This window comes from Chelmon rostratus, chromosome 10, assembly GCF_017976325.1.
Source record: "Chelmon rostratus isolate fCheRos1 chromosome 10, fCheRos1.pri, whole genome shotgun sequence".
NCBI classification, from domain to species: Eukaryota; Metazoa; Chordata; class Actinopteri; order Chaetodontiformes; family Chaetodontidae; genus Chelmon; species Chelmon rostratus.
This window is the reverse complement of record NC_055667.1, coordinates 8,913,574-8,931,223: the sequence shown is the minus strand read 5'-3', so window position 1 is coordinate 8,931,223 and position 17,650 is coordinate 8,913,574. Positions and strand designations below refer to the sequence as shown.

The 17,650-nt window shown below is 41.1% G+C and overlaps 1 protein-coding gene across 2 annotated transcripts in view; it reads left to right on the top strand.

The window, feature by feature from the left end:
* Positions 1-17,650, top strand: part of chchd6a (coiled-coil-helix-coiled-coil-helix domain containing 6a) — a 74,872-nt gene that overhangs the window by 37,683 nt on the left and 19,539 nt on the right. Inside the window, exons 6-7 of one of the 2 annotated variants that reach the window (XM_041945665.1) lie at positions 7-72; positions 14,164-14,299. In XM_041945665.1, the coding sequence (XP_041801599.1) occupies positions 7-72; positions 14,164-14,299 (202 nt within the window). Of the gene's footprint in view, positions 1-6; positions 78-14,163; positions 14,300-17,650 lie in introns of both variants that reach the window. The other variant, XM_041945668.1, reaches the window with a different exon arrangement.

Sequence of the window (17,650 nt, the reverse complement as noted above, 5' to 3'; positions counted from 1 at the left end):
CTGTAGAATTTGGAAAGATACAAACAGAGCAAGGAGCAATTTCACCAAGCTGCCTCCGAGACAGAAGCAAACGTGAGGTGAGACACACACACACACACACACACACACACACACACACACACACACACACACACACACACACACACACAAACACACACAGTCACAAACTAATTTGCAGTTCCAAAAGTGAGGAGATATTATTCCCTGGAGCCTCTGACACACACACACACACACACACACACACACACACGCACACACCAGCTCACACATTAACATGCACACACAGCACACTAATAAGCAGCGATAGATAGTGATCTGCTCTTTTCCTCATTTTTTAACCAGTTACATGCAAACGTTCTCTAGAGCGCACCTGACTAATGTGATAAGTGTTTTAATTGGCTGCTTTAATTAAGCTGAATTTAACAATACCCTATTTCGCCATCCTTGTTTCTCACTGTGGACTTGTAATGAGCCACAGCCAGGGAAAAGGTAGCTAATTATTGCTACAGCAGTTTGTAAAACACCCATCTGAAGTTCATATTAGAGTCCAGGCTTTGACTTGCTGTTAGATTTTACGCCACACCGGTAACAGAGCTTTCCAATGACACGAGTCATCAGTACAGCTAACTGAAAGTATTTACGGGTGAGGACAAAACAACATAAACGCTTGTTTATGTCCTTCAGTGTGTCCTTATCGTTAACGACAGGCTTTAGCTTGTGACCAGCTTTTTGCCATGATGTTTGTCTTATATTTCAGTACCAAATGAGCCATTTATTTATAACTCTCATTACTAAATTACTGAGTTATTTCTGAAGCTGTCCTTTGTAAGGGTCGGTCACACTTTACAGCCTGACTTCTCAGTTCAGCTTTGACCTACCAAAGCTCCTGCAGTCGTTTGCTGTGAGGGATTGTTAAAGATGTTTTGGGTCGTTTTGCAGCATCAGCAGGTTATTTGAGGTAGCTTTTATGCCCTTCTCCCCATCCACGTCCTCCCTCTCCTCCTGAGGGATACCAAGACAGGTGAAACGGGATCTTCCAGTCTGTTCTGTGTCCACCCTTGGGTCTCTTCACAAATCAGTATTTTGGTACAAATTAGATTAGATTAGATTGGACTAGAACCATAAGGTGCAAAATAAGAACAAAAGTGTGCAAAACATTTTTTAACCACAAAAAGGATTGCAAAAATGTAAAAAAAAAATAAAATAAAGAAAATAAGGTATCCTATGTACAGTAACTTTAAGAAAAAAAATACAGAAAGTGTCTAGAAAGTGTCTTTTGCCCAGCAGTAGTGGATTTGGATGTTTGTAATCAGAGAGGAACAGAGGTTATTGCACATAATAACTATACATTGGAGTTGTACAGAACTTGAAAGGAATGGCCTGTGGTAGCGCTCCTTCCTGCACTGAGGATGCCTCAGTCGGAGCTGCTCAGCTCCTCTACAGTCCGGTGCAGTGGGAAAGAGCTGTTGTCCCTGATGGCTGTGAGCTTGGCCAACAGCCTCCTCTCAACCACCTCCTCCACAGAGTCCAGTGGGCAGCCTAGGACAAATCTGGCCCTCCCGACCAAATAGATGATATGACTGCGTGTGTAATGTGAAAGGCATCACTCGTAGTGATGAACCCACAAAGAACGGGGCGCTGAAGTTCCCCTCAGCTCTGTGGAGCATTGTAGCAGCTTTCAACTCACTGTTTTGGGTTTACAGTCCACAATTTTCCTGTTTTGGTTAACTCTCAGCACTCTGCACAAGCAACTCCTCTGTGAAGGAGCATCGTTCAACCTCTGAGCTCCCTCCAGATGAATCCTTACCCTGTCGCGAAGCCACCCTGTGAAGGAAACTCATTTGTGCCACTTGTTGCTGTGATCTCATTCACCACTCAAAGCTTTTAGGTGAGGGTTGGAACTAAGATCGGCTGCTAAATCAAGAGCCTCAACAGTCTGACACAGTGCAAGTGTTCCTGCTGACACTCTGCCAATGTGCTTGTCTGTCTTTCATCCCATTGTACTCAAACTCATGAAGAAAAGCAAAAAAAATAAAAAATTCTCACCATCAAATAAAAGGGTTCAGACAATCTGCCCAAAACTGTTGGCTTGTTTACAACTCGTCCTTTTGTCTGAGTTTGTATTTCTTGGCTCGTCAGACTCCTTTGCCGCGTCATGTTCCCAGATCTCAGTAATTACTTTGGCAAGTACACTGTTTTTATAACCAGCTCAAATGATGGCCAAAATTGCAAAATAACACCAATTTGTGAATAACTAGAATTATTCTTAAAAAATTGCGTTATGTATTAGAAATGGAGTATCAGGAGGTGAGAGGATGAGCAAATGAGAAAGGCAATGAATGAATGAATCTCAGTAGTACCTTCTTTAGTCTTTAACTCTCTCATAAATTTTTCAAACCGCTCCATTTATGAAGACCAGGTTCCACAAGTACAGTACTGTTTGGGTGCTGGAAAGCTCCCAGTGGCTAGCAGCAGCCTGTAGGTGTACTGCAAGCAAATATGCCTTACACACTGCATTACTGGTTAAGAAAATTCACGGGCAGTCAATGCTTCTGGGATGACTAATAAAAAAACACGTATGGTACTGTACATATAACCTTAACTGGCATCCCAGTCTGTCCTTAGAGTGACCATCGATTAGCTGGCCCACACCTCACAACAAGCTAAAAAGTTCATAATTCATAGCTCATCTATTTAACAGAAACCATCAAACCGCCTAGATCCCAGGCTGACCCCTGCCTGGAGCTGACAGCAGGGCACTGGTCAGTCTACAGGGGGTACCTCGAAGTCTGCAAATCACTAACTTCGTCAAATAAGTGCAAGAGGCGCCCTTTGGTATTATTTTCATTAGACAAGTGTTGTATTGAATCTCAAACTGAGTATTTTTGTTTGTTTTCTGTGATCCCAAAGAGTTTTTAAGGACTAGTTGAACTGTGGGGTTTGTATTGTGCTCTGACTGCCTCCTCAGTGGAGGTCTGAGAGCTGTTTTTAGTTATTATTATAATATTATTGTTATTGATTTTGATTGATGATATGTGTTTTTTTTAAATATGCTCACACAGCTATAGACTGATAAAAACAACATTAATTTCGTAAAAAAAAAAAAAAAAGAAACATTTTAGCCCTTGGACAAATGCAGTCAAGGGCCCCTGCTATACCTCGTGTTGTTAGTTAGTGTAGCTATATATATATATATATATATATATATATATATATATATTGTGTGTGTGTGTATATACTCAATAACATTGAATAATCAGTGTAGCTGACCTTTATTCTCAGCATTCTTGTCTGAGTTGTGTGATGTTGCTGCTGTGTGCAAGTGTAGTTGTAAGAATGTGTCTGAGAAAATAAATATGGACCAACTTTCTGAGCCTTGTCTGCCTCTGTTTCGTGCTCGACCAGCCACAAGAGATGTGATGTTAATTAATTGATTACATGTTATTTTGTTATCGCCAATCGTTCCGGACCTTTGACCTTAAACCCCTGGAATAGAGGATCCCCTGCTAAGTGTGGCGATAGCTCCTTGTGTGCCAGCCCTGGCGCTAATACGCCCTTTACATGGTAATCTGGAGTGACTGAACGCTGTTATCAGAAGCTTAAAAATATGAGACCCCATTACAGTTGGATTTAAAGCAATGCCAACATGTTTTTGATCTTTGCTGATGTTGAAGAGCAGGTGATCTTACCTCTGGGGAACAGTGTACAGTAATACCGCTAATCCTCTGCTCATTGGGATGTTGTGTGTGTGTGTGTGTGTGTGTGTGTGTGTGTGTGTGTGTGTGTGTGTGTGTGTTGAGGGGGAAGGAGGGTATTCTAAATCCATGAGTGTTTTATCAGACAGGATAAAACGATCCAAGCTTCCTGTATAGCGCTACCTTTATGGTCAATTATATACGGTTTTTACAGGAAAGTGGATTAGGCTCCCATTCATTCTGTAATCTAGTCTATCCCTAACCTCCAGGGAAGTCACTGGTGTTACTTTAATGAGTGGATTAAGGTGTGAGGATAAGTGTGCCTGTGTGTAAGGTGTCAGAATGGCATCTATTTGATGTGGACCTGAATACTTCAGTGACTACAACATGGTTCACTTCAATAGAACGGATCCATTGTTTGTGTCATTAATAACAGGAGCGCTTGTCCGACTGTGATGGGTCAAAATGTCTGCTGTGAGAAACGTCTACACCCAGGGGTGCACATTTCTGGTACATGGGTATGCATGTGTGACAGAAATCAGACAGGCATAACGTCAAACACACCTTTACACTTCCAGTTAGTTGCATAGATTAGAATTAAACTGAAAAATGAACATAGTGTCTGTAGTGTGGGTGTAAATTTCTTTTATTTTAACAAATTGTAACATATTTGAACATTCTGTCCTTGAGATAGTTGAAGCGAATGCATCTCTGTCTCTGTTGTGTAGCTCTTGCACTATTTAGCAAACTTGCCGTGGCTTGTTGACCTACTCCAGGTCATGTACTTTTTGGACAAGTGAGGATTTAGATTTTATTGGCAGTTAATAGCCTTTAACCATCTGTCCTCTTCTACCCAAAGCTGTGGGAGAAAAGTCTATGATCGTATCCTTTACAGGATTTGTCCTAGGAAACTTAAGTCAACAAATCTTGACGCATTTTGGCTCATGAGCAATTTAAACATGGCAATTGCGCCTATGCTCTTCTTTATTTTTTTGCCATTTCGGGAGGTGGGCTCTATTTCAGGTGAAGGTTGCCCGCCTCCCCTACAGAACACTGTGAGAAACCCTGCAATTTATCATGGTAATAAATGGAAACGGCTGTGATTTAGATGTTGCTAGGTCACTGGGACCATAATTCAGTCCATTCAAGATACTTGTGGCCAGTGAATCAGGCTAAATAGTCAGCTGTTGCATTATAAATTCCAAATCTTTGTTTTCCTTGAAACAAGTGAAAATGGGTTCAAATTGGATGGTGCAACTCAGTATGCAGAGAGCCTGATAGTGTTAGTCTGGACATTGACATACACTTTGAATCACTCATGTATTTGAAAAGAACAGACATTGCCATGTTCTTACATTTTCAGATGCCAAAACTGTTGAGTAGTCTATAGGAAACTTCTGACAGACTATGGTTTTATCAACTGTTGGAGTGAAGTTTCTCTCAGTGCAGAGCTGTAGAACAAAGCTACTGTAAAATATGATGTGGACTCCAAAACCCTCTTTGGCTCCACTGCCTGTGTCTTTCTGTGTTCTGTTTAAGTATGCATGTGTACATGTCTATATGTGCGTACGTGTGTGATGTGTGTAATCCACAGTTTAATCCTTGGAGCAAAAAGGGGGCTTTAGCTGCCCGCACTCAGAGGTTTGAGGCAACCAGAGAGCATGTGGCCAATGTGCCACAGTCGTGTGTGTGTGTGTGTGCCTGCTTGCAAAAGAAAGATGAAACGAGCTAGCTCGAGCTAACTCATTGGAGCATGATAAAACAGCCTCAATAACTTCCCTATCTCCTTCTCTCTCTCTCTCTCTCTCTCTCTCTCTCTCTCTCTCTCTCTCTCTCTCTCTCTCTCTCTGTGTTTTTTTCTTTGTCCAGACCTTAAAATTTGCGAGCACATTTTTTTTTTTTTTTCCAAAGTTCACTGCTCTGAAAGTTCTTTCTTTATTTTGGAGTGAATGACATAATTTGCTTGTCTTATCAGACTTCCAACATTATTACAAGTGCCATTATGCATCACGCATGGCAGTCACATGATTGACAGATGATGCAAACTCACAATGATTACAATGGCAGAGCGATTGAAGATGCACCAAAACACAGAGGAGGAAAGGATAATAATTAATATTAAAAAAGACTATAATTAAAGAAACTAAAATGCACAAAAATCAGTGGATTCCGTCGTGTACAGATTGTAAAGCCACTTGATTCAAATTTGTGATTTGTGATATTGGGCTATATTAATAAAATTGGCTTGAATGTATCCTAAAACAAAATGGAACATGGGAATAATATATCTCCTTTTGACCCACTTTGGTCCACTGTAGACTGGGACAAGATTGAATTACTTTTACTCAAATGCTGTACCTAAGTACATTTTTTTTGAATATCTGAAGATGCGATAGGCCATCGGCTATGTTTGCCACAGGAGAAAAAACAATCACAGTGAACTATGCCTACACCTGCCAATCAAGTTAGAAGTGATTGCTGCATTTTTTGAACAGCTCATTTTCAACCTGGCAGTGGTAATGATGGCACTTGATCTCAAGAAAAAAATTGACCCAACTTTCACTCGCATTGGAGTGATATTTTGACGTCATGGAGTACTTTGTCTACCAAAACGTAGTGACGCAAATGAGGCACCTTCCTCAGCAGGGTATTGTGTACATACCATTGAAAGATATATTTAGGAAAGTAAAAATACAAAGCAAGAAAACGATTATTAAATAAAACAGATGCTTCTAGTTGATCCTGCACCCCATTCCAGCACCCTCCTACCTCCATGCTCTCCTTTATGCCCACTCCAGATGCCCCATCTCGATCAGCACTGTTGTACAGTCTGATAGTCCTCCCGTCTCACAGCCATCGAGAGTCAGGGGACGAGCGTCATTACCCCCGGAACAAACTTAAACAGGATGTCTGCAATAGCTCAGCACAGCTACTTAGTTTTATGACTGTTGGGGAACCACATGTGTGCCCTCGATCCATTGGCTCCCGCAAAGAAGAAGATGACTGTGGCAGGCCGTTCTGGAACTGGCCTGCACTGAAGCAGATTGCCACGCATGAGTAGTGACCACTTAACAAAAGCATATGCTAACTCGACAGGCTTTACCTAGTTGAATTTGCCTCCGGTTTAAACACTGCACTCAGTGTACTTGGGTAGGAAAAAAGACACAGAGCTCAACAAGGACAAAACGACAACAATCTAGTATAAACAAATATATGCAAAGAATGATGTGGCAATAAAGAATATATACAATGAAAGAGACACGAGGATGGAAACAGTTGTCTTTTTAGTCTAGGTGCATTTTTTGTGTGAGAGAGTGAGGTAGACAGCCTCCTCTTTAGAGGTGAAAGTAATAGAATGAGAGCGAGACCGAGACAGACAAGACTAGATACCCACGTCAAACTGCTCAGGTCACTATCTGAGGCATTTTAACAAGGCCCACTGTCTGTTACAGTAGTGGTCGAACTAGCCTTAATAGCCAACCTGTCAGATTCTCCCATCCTGTGTCAGAGGATACCGGCCTCCGGAGATCACTCGACAATAAGGCTGGAAACACTGACAAGCCCGGAGTCCAAGTTAAAGAGCAGACTGCTTAGTAATTATTGTTGTGCTGTTAGGGAGAAGCCAACCAAAAACACGTTGTGAAGTCCGCTCACCCTAAATTTCAAATGGGTTCAATTCATGGCACTGAACGTTCAACTGGCAGCTTGAGGGGAACAGTTTTATAGCAACCTGACTTGGATGGTAGGGAAAAAAGTGTTAACACAGCTATGTCAGTGAGGTTTTCAAGTGGACTTAAGTGGTGAAGTTAGTTCCACAGCACCTCCTAATGGACCCGCACGCCTTGTCCACTGACAAATTATGGCTCTTTGAAGCATTTCCTGAATCTGACGTGGCAAATTTGCAAACTTCATGTCCCTTTCATAAAATAGGTATAGGAAGAAGTTAACTTACCAAGATGAATATTACTACATCAAATGCAACATAAAGTGTATTTTGTCATTACCACTGGGTAATCTGCAGTAAAATCAATTCCAAACTAGATATACAGAAACAATTTTAATTGCTCAGTCAATTTGTAATTGAACAATATGTACAAAGAAACCATACACTGACCATGAGTGTGCTTTTCTGCAACATGTTTCATCACAAGCACCACCATCAGGCCTCAGGCCAGTGTCCAGTATAACCTCCACCCTGTACTGTTTTCAGTTGGAGCGCGATTGGACTGCACACGATTGAATCACCAGCTTTCCTATCACAATGTCGCAATGATGGCACGTTTCATGTTTCATAGTCATTGTTGCTATTGTGTGCAAAACTCAATTCCTGGAAAGGTTAAGGACAAAAAGAGGTATCAATAGGGGCATCTAGCTGTGGATGCAGACATGGATTCCCTTTATTGTGTGAAGGACAGGAGCAATTTACAGTATGATATATAAGTGGTTGTTTGAGTAAAAGATGGAAAGGCAGTTTGAGAAAGAAAAGTATGCATGAAACGAAGAAAAATGTCTGTATTTTTAATGAATATATATCACTCTGATAACTAGAAGATAGAAATAGAATCATGGACATCAAATGAAATGTGATAATGTGAAGTATTTAAGATCGGATCTGCAGTCTATGAATATTTCATGTTTGGGAATGCCAGGGAGTATCATACTTTGCAGTGTTTTTGTGTTACGCTGTGGTGGAAGTCAGGCTGTTTACCCCTTAACAACATTTCTAAGCAGCAAAACAACATAAACGAACTCTTAACAAAAACTTTTTACGGTCATGGAAATGCTTCGACTTGTGGAAACTATACATATTCATTAGAACCACTGCAGACACCTAAAAGAATATATATTCACCAGTACAGCATTGACAGAGGAGTGGCAAATGTGAGAAACGTTGAGAGAAATTAAGTTCTCTACCTCCACTTCAGCGTTTTATGAGAGACAAAGTGAAGTCTGAATACCAGTATAGAGAGGACCCCCTCTTCCTGGTTGCGGTTGCGATAGGAATGGGCGAGATGGGAGAGGGCGAGTGAACGAGTGTGGAGATACAAGATAGCGAAGAAGAGGATGTGTGCTCACAGTCAATTGAAAAGCTGTCAGGGTGCAGGTGCATACAAGCTACAAGCAAGAGATAAGAGGCAACTCTGTCTCTCTAGCTGTTTTCCTCTTCACCTCTCCTGCCCTCTTTTTCCCTTGTTATCATCTCTCTTTCTCTCTTCACTTCACCACTGCACCAGTATTAATCAAGCTGGTAAGGGTAAAGCAGTCTGTTAAGGAATTCTGACCCTCTGACACGTCAAATGCCATTTCCTGCCTCAATAGATAAGGACGGACCTGTTTACCTCACGCTCTCTCCTTCTCCCTACTGAGCATTGAAGTTCTTGTGGGAGAATGAGATTCGTTCTTGTTCCTCTCTACACCAGGGATTAAACATCAAAGGTCCTATCCAATTTTAAGCAAATTATTCGAATGCTGCAGAATAAGTCTAAATATGTACATTTCTATGAGCTGGATTCAAGCTAATTGGAAGTCTTTAAAGAAGTAGTGCGACATTTTGTAAAATACGTTTTTTCAGTCTTGCAGAGAGTTTGATGAGAAGATTGATACCGCTGCCATGACGGTACACTAAAAATGAAGTTGTAGCCAGGTGATTATTAGGTGATTAGCTTAGCATAAAGACTGAAAGCAGGGGTGAACAGCTAGTGAGGATGCAACATGCTGATTAGAGAGATTTAGAGATGCTAGAAGGCAGAATCTTTTTAGCTTTGAACAGAACCAGGCTAGCTATTTCCCCTCTCTTGCAGCCTTATGCTAATCCCAGACTGCCTACATATTTAACGTGCAGACATGAGAGTGGTATCGATCTTCTCATCTTACTGTCGGCAAGAATGCAAATAAGGCTTTTTCTCTTTCTCTGTTTTTCACCTGGACATCTGGATATCAGCACCAGTCACCTGTGTATTGGTACACGTATGCCATATATTATGCATACCCAGGTAACTAAAAAAGCTGCAGAGAGAGGTGTAGCAGCAACAAGAAGAGCAGCCTCATTGACAGGAGGGTTCAGCCGAGAAATCCAAAACAGTTGCAGGGGGAGAGGTAGAGGAGAGTATCAAACATGATGTTATTCCTGACAGTGTAGGCGCAAGTTGTCCAGGACGAGAACGATTAGACTCCGGGAACAGAAGGTAGACAAAGGTGGACAAAGTTCCTACATTTAATGGTTGGTGATTTGTGCGTGGTGCCTGGCCTGAGAAAGGTGTAGCAGCTGGATATGAAGACATTTCTTGCAGGACTTTTTACTTCTTTCATTGCCTCATGTTTTGTCTCGTGTTTTGTTGGTTTTATTGCCCTGGTAATGAGACCGAGAAAATTTTATTCAGCTGTATTTTGTGTTGTTGGAATGGCAAACTTGAACATGAACTTCACTTCTGAAGGATTCAAAACGTGTGAATGCTGAACCTAGCTGTACTAAACAGAACCACCTGGGATTCATCTTGGCAGAAAAATGTGGTTCAATCAGAGTTTAAATGTTTTTGTAAATTGCTAGGTCTGACCTAGATATGACTTTGGTTACCAACAAATTGCACAATAAGGCATTCCAACAGCTCAGTCTAACAGCAGCGATTTGGGTGATTTCTTGGGCCGCAATGTTAGAAATGTTGACATTTCTCATGATAGTGTTGCAAAAATACTGTTACTTACCATCTTGGACTGTAAGTTAGGAGAATAAAGATGTGTGTCTGGTAGAATCCATGGTGCATTACTTAATATTGGTTAATCAGTTGTTCATCCAATTGGATTGGACAGCACTTCATCACTGAACATCGTCTTAAGTCACAAGACGAGCTCTGTTTCAACAAGAAAGTTAAAAGTTGTTTCTTTTGTTCAGCTCGCCCCCTCTCCCCTCAACATGTGACTTCATAGTTAGGTGGCTGCTAGAATGATGCAGGGAGTCAGCTGTTTGACTGCCACTAGGGGGAGCTGTCTGAATTGCGATCAGGGAGTTTTGTGCAACGACAATTTGTTACCCCCCCCAATGTTTGAGTTGACATTGGAATATACATCCAGAGCCAAGCGTTATAAAAAATGACGCTATATTCATGACATGTCAAAACCTGTAATACCGACATACTATGCTCAGTGTGTCTGCACACAAGAAACGTGTTGCAGACTTGCAGGGAAATTGTGTTTTAGCCCTCAGTTCAGTCACAATATTGGATTCTCCTCATTTTTCCTCCCCCGGCGCTGCTTCTTGTGAGATGTTAACAAGATTTTCTAATTAGTTGCCTGAAACACAGTAGAGATACCAATACTTTGTAGTTGACAGGATAGAAATAAAATAGCGTGTAGGACAAACAATGCTTCATATGTACAGCCAAGGCCATTAAAGAGAACAGAAAAAACATCACTCTAACTCTGAGAGAAGCATGGTTTAGAGGCGATAAAAGCATCTTCCTTATCAGTCTCGTAGCTTTGCCAGAGGCTTTTGTAGTTGGTGGCGTGTATTGTGTCTTTTCCATTTTCCAATTTCTCCCCTTTCATTTCTCTCCCTCTCTTTGTCTCGGTAAGCTGGTTTGCGTGGTCCAGAAGTCTGAGGCCTCTGTGTTCCGTCCGCCTCCGCCTTCGCTGCCGAAGATTAAAAATAATGGGCAGCACCATTAATTAAGCAACTAATCTAACTGTTTATGTTTTGTCATATTTACCGCTCACAGATGCGTAGAAGCTTCCCCAAAAATGACTGCTCCCACACATATTAAAATGGCTTTGCAGCACGCACGCACACACACACACACACACACACACACACTAACAACAACAACCCCATACATGGCTCGATGGGCTGTCAGAGCCGTTTTTTACCTCGTTGCAGCTAAAAAACCAAGGCCTCCCCCTCTCTCTCTCTTTTTTTATTTATTTATTTTTGTAAGCGGCTCAGTTAATATTGTTGATTTAATACCTCACCTTCAATTTGGTGTAGCATGTGGACAGAGCTTTAGCTTTTGCTGCGGCTGAACCAATTTTCTGCTTCAAGCGCCTTTAATAAACCACGCAGCGCTATCAGGAGGCTTTGGCTTCCCTGATGAAGGCCATTTATTTCAAATTAAAGGAGAGTTCCTTATCTTCAGCGGCCTCAAACGGAGAGAGTGATAAAGATGGCGTGCCTTGGTGTCATCCTCGCTGTGTTGTTAATGTGACGAGAGAAGGGGGGGGGGGGGGGGTTGGAGAGAGGCCAGAGACAAAAAGTGGGTGAAGACAGATTAAACAGACGAGATACAGCATTGGAGGTGTTGTGGGGGGAACAGAGGAATCTGATAGGCTGCCGTCTTTTTAAAATGGCCTTGTGAGAGAACACCAGTGGATGCTTCATTCCTTCCCTTTCATCTTTTTATCTCACTTCCTTCTTTTATATGTTTTTCTCTCCATCTCTGTTCATTTTCCTCTTTAACCTCTATCACCCTCGCTCAGATAGACTCAGTCATTGCGTCCACGATACTGTTGATAAAGTGTCTGTGCGCCTGTGCGGATATGGATATGCTGTAATTGAAACGCCGGGGTCAGCTCTCCTGCGTGAATCAAAGCCAAAAAGAGCATTTAATTTGGCTTTCAATTAATTCTGGTGTTAAATGCTCCTCACAGAGAAAGTGTGTATGCAGGGGCGCAGCGGGGAGGAGATCGACGCATAGGGATGAGGTGTGTGTCTGTGTGTCTGTGCACGAGTTCGTCACGCTTTCATGTTTACGGTGTACTACAAAGTGTGTGTGGGCATTTGTGCATGTGCTTTCCTGTACCCGCGTGGGTGTACATAACTCGCTTGTCTCTGCTTCAGTCAGTCAGAATCCATTACAGTGAGGCGCCCAGGCAGCAAGCCTGTCATAGTTAACAATCACACAGATAGACAGGCAAAGACCAATTATAATACAGCCCACATATCAAATTAAGCACGGCTGATTCAATCTCTCAAAGCACACTTTTCTGCAGTATTTGATCAAAATGATCCTACCCACTCAATTAAATGTGATTTACCTCTAATTGCATGATTTGCAATGAGGCACGTACTGTACTCACCATAGGTTGTTAAACAGGTTGCAGAGGGTGAGGTTGTTAATTGTTTTTCATCTTTGTCTCGCCTCATTTCATCAGACCACTTCTTTCTCGTGGATGTTTTTTAATTCTTGTATTCCTATAGTTTCTCTTCTTTTGTTCTGTTGTGGCGAAGGCAGACATCTACATGCAATACAAACCTTTTTAAATGCGCGTTTCAGTGGCTGTTCCTGCAAGAGAAACAAGAGAAAAGACACTTCTATTTTTCAAATATTATGTAGTGTTCTGGACTGGGTGATAGAAACCTTATGTGTGCGTTTGTGTGTGTGTGTGTGTGTGTTTGTACTGACCGACAGCAAAATGTGGAAACTCCAATGTACTACTCAAATATATGTCAATAAACAATCAAATCACTGAAAGACAGCTCTGCAACATATTTTGCAACAGATTTTTATAAATTAACTAAACCTTTGGAGCAACATGATCATTCATTTGGAGTTACATGTGTGGCCACCTGCTGAGTCTTCACCCCCAGCACTCACCCTCATTTCAGCTCGGCCTCTGGTCTCCACCATCTCTTAAGGGCAATATCTGTCTATACAGCTGATAAATGGTCCGCTCTGTCTGTTTGGTGCAGAGCAGGTAGTGCACAGTCACTTTTTGGAGCTCTTTCGCAGAAAAACTTGCCTGCTGAGGCTGAAAAAGACGCTATGAGGGCGGTTGGAGTGAACCAAAACTGAAAAGTTGAAGAAAAGAATGACCTGAAAGTCTCTGTAAAGCTGAGGAGGAACTGCAGAGTTGCAGATAATTCTCTGTGGGTCCACTACTAGCTACTTACTTGCAACCTCTCACTTTAAATTTGTCACTCAGTGTTTATATAAAAACAGGAAAAGTTGGAAAAGTTTAAGCTGATGCAAATTTTTAGGCCAAGCATAAAATATTGATTGAATATGTATTAGTGTATATAGCTGTAGATATCGACTGACTAACTGAAAAGTATGGCCCAGGCTAAAGTGCTCTGCTTCTTGTGTGTGTTCCTTCCTTCCTTCCTTCCTTCCTTCCATCCTTCTTTCCTTCCTTTCTTTGTTCCTGTCTTGCCTGCTTCCTTCCTTTGTTTAGGATTTTTGTGAATTTATCTATTTGTTAGCACCAATAAAAATCCTCAACAAACACAAGCCAAAGTGGAATGTTAAACTTTTACCTATGGTAGGTTCAGAATCAGTAGATTTGACACGTGGTCCTGTGTTAATGCCGAAGATTTTTATTTATTTATTTATTTTTTGTTTTTGAGGATGCATTATTTTTCTACAGGCTCTAATTGACATTATCAGTGAGAAAGGGGGGCCATTGGAACTGTTACTATTGTTGTTTTTTTCAGTCTATTCATAATTCCATCTTTCTCTATCTCTGTGTCTGTCTTTTGCAGGTCTCGCAGTACAGACCCGGTGTGTTCTGGCCTGCAGGCTCAGATTTTATCCTGTTACAGGGAGAACAGGGACCAGACCCTAAGGTGCTCAGACCTGGCCAAAGAATACATGCAGTGTATCGATGCTGCAAAGAAGGTGAGGGCTTTTTTCAAATCTGGAAAGGAAGAGTTGGTATATCTGGAACAAATTCATTATCACAAATTGTAGCTATTGTGTCAGCACTACAATGACGTTTAAACAGAACAAAAAATCCTAGATCATATGTCAACTATGAAGATCCCTTTCTGAAGCCATGTAAATACTAATTTTCTGCCAAAAACAACAAAAAATATGTTAATGATAATATTCATATTATATTGTGCTTCACATGGCCCCTCAAAGAATCAAGGATTTGGGGGAGTTAGTGACATAACAATCCAGTCTGAGTGGTGGCGTTTGAAGTTTTCCATGGAGAGATGTGTTGTTATTTTCAGAGCAGCACTCTGTCTGATGTAAAAGAAAGAAATTCATTTTTTTTCATGTTCTCGAGATTATTCTCTGGTAGTTAAGGACCAAAAAAAGTCTGATTGATAGGATTCTGAGTGCTGTCACTTGAAGTTTTTCCATAGAGAAAGTCTTGTCATTAGAGGCAGCTTTCCGAGTGATTGTCTGATGTAAAAGTGTGAAATCCAAGTTCTCCGGCGCTACCAAACTTGTTTTCCTACCAATCCTGAAAATGACACCTTTTCAAAGGCAAACACTATGAAATAAGTCTTCAGTGGCAGTTCAGCTTGTCACTGCAGCCTTCACCATTTTGGTTCTAATTTTAGGTAGTTTTCAGGCGCAAAATCATTTAAAGTAAGTGGGAAAGAAAGTAAAGCAGGTTGTCGTCTGAACACAAGCAGCGAAGCAAGACATTTTCTGAATGCGAGCATGCACAGAAGCACATTAACATTGTCACGGATATTTGTGGGTTGTATTTGTTTTGGAGTGAATAAAAACTCAAATTGGAAAAACATAAGAATTCCTGAAAGTGGGACCACAGATTTTAAGTGAACAAGACTGGGCCGTCCAGTCAGAGGCAGCAGTAATGTGTGCAGTCTCATCAAGGGAGTTCCAGGAGAGTATGAGAGCAGAATTCTTGTACTCCAGGCTGTAAATAGGATTATACAATCTCAGGGCCTGTTTCAAGGCTACTTTTCCTATTTATGTGCATGAGACTTCTGCATATTTTAAAGTTTGAAAGCTAATCCTTTAACCCAGTCCCTCATCACAGCAACGAGGCAGACATACTGTATATGCAGCTGATATAAGCCATATTTTTTAATTTAGACATTTGAGCTGTGAAGTGAGATTTGACGTTTACAGTGTCACCTTGTAAATAGCACAAGAGAGGGATGTGAGACTGAAAATTTCAAAGCAGACCTATCACTCTTTGTCGTTGCAATGTTTACATTTACCTGTGTGAGTTAGCTAAGACTGCTGGCAAGTGTGAACCCCCGAAACTGACAAAGCTTATCAGAAAATATAGCTGAATGTATGTTCACATATCATTATGAAGTAAATGTTGATTGCACAATGTAATGGCTATAGAATAAGGACACCATCCGTGTTCAGGTTGGTTCACTATAATCCTTGCTTTTCTCTATGTAATTCTGTCTGCCACTGACTACGATCTCCCAGGAAAACTGGTGATCCAGTCCCATCCAGTCATGTCTCCACACTAAATTAAATGAGTGAATGAACTCACACTTTCTCTCCTCATGTTTTCTTCTACTCCACTCCAGCCCTTGCTCTTGTAACTTGTTTGTGTGAAGCAGTACTGAAGCTATGTCATTACTCCACATCAAATGAAGACAGTTTCACTTGATTTTGATTGTTTCTTGACGGAAGTGTGGAAACAAATGCAGTGTGTCCTGTGTTTTTGGTAGTTGCCCGGCTCTGTGGAAAACAAAAAGCGATCCTTCTTTGCCAGCAGTGATACCAATGCTGGGGGCTTTAACAGTTGTCTCCATACACTTTACAGTTAAAAAGGATTGTGAAAAGAAATATAAAGCTTTATACTTTTTATTTAACCTCCAATGAGTTTGTAAAATCACATATAATATATATTTTTTAATGTTTATCTTCTAGCTCATTGTATTTTCCAATAAGAGTAAAATGGAAGGAATAAAATGTAATTTATGTGAATTCAAGGTAAAACAAAATAAAAACTTTTTTTAACTGTCTGATTTAAAGTTCAAGGAAATGTATAAAAATTCATTTTTTGTTATACACAATCTTTTATCAGTAATGGGGCTCGACCAGCAAATTGCATGCCATTTTATTAAGGTGTTTGTGGTTTCATTCACTTTTCTGAAGTAAATTTAGTTGCAGTAGTGTTGTATTCATGTTTCCATTAGAGCTGTGTGAAACTATGTATTCACTCCATCAAAAGATCTTGTCTCTTGCTCTTTGTCACTTTTTTGTCATTTACCCGTGCTGAAAACCAGTTAAGAACCAAGTGAGTAATGGGCACAACAATTTTTGAAATTGGTCCAGTATTGATGGAGAGCGATCCAGCCGGCAGCCGCGAAACTGGCCGCAATGTAATGCCTCCACACATTTGCGCTCCATCAATCTATGTCCAGTAAGAGTGCGTTTTTTCCCTTTTTTTGATAGTGCAGCTGAAAAGAGACAAGAAAGGGGGATGACGTGTAGCAAAGTGCTCTGAGTTGGAATCGAACCTGGGTCGCTGTGGTAAGGACACAGCCTTATTACCCTCCAGCTGGTCCATCAGGGTACCCCAGAGAGTTATTCTGAGTGTCTGCTATAATTATAGAGATAGAACCCATAAACAGCTGCTATATCTGTCTTGCCAAAGCCACCAGACTCCATTCACTGTAACGGTAATTTTATCATCGTAAAACCCTTTACCAAAAAATAACCAAAACCTTCTTGGTTGGTCTTTCACTGTTCCACCAACAATCATCAGCCGTGGTTTGGTTAAAATAAACCCTTAATTTACTGAGTTACTTGTGAAATAACCGAAGAGGAGCGAGAGAGAGGGCGGACATGAGAGAAGCAGCAGGGGAAAACAGTGTGTAGAGCCGGAATATTTTGACATACAACTCTGGAATTATTTTCACCTTATGTCCAGAGATTTACATGTCGGATTGAACAGATTTTCCTGGTTAAAAAAAAACCCCCACAAACGTTAATTACTGGATAAAGGAAACCCTGGCACGCACTCAGTAAAATGTAGCCTTTGTACTTTTGTTTCAGGCATTCCACATTCCTCAACAGGATCCACAGCTGTATTATTCAAAAGCAGAGACAACTTCCTCTCCTCAAGTCTGCATCACTGCAGCAGTTTTAAGTTACAAATTCACAGAAAGTTACAGAGAAAATATGAGGAGGAGGAGGGGAAGTTGGAGGACAGAATACTGGAAGCTTGCCCTTCCAAAGTTTGTACAGTAGAGGCATTTGAAGGTGTAGCTGCTCATCATGCACCCGAACAACGTGCCT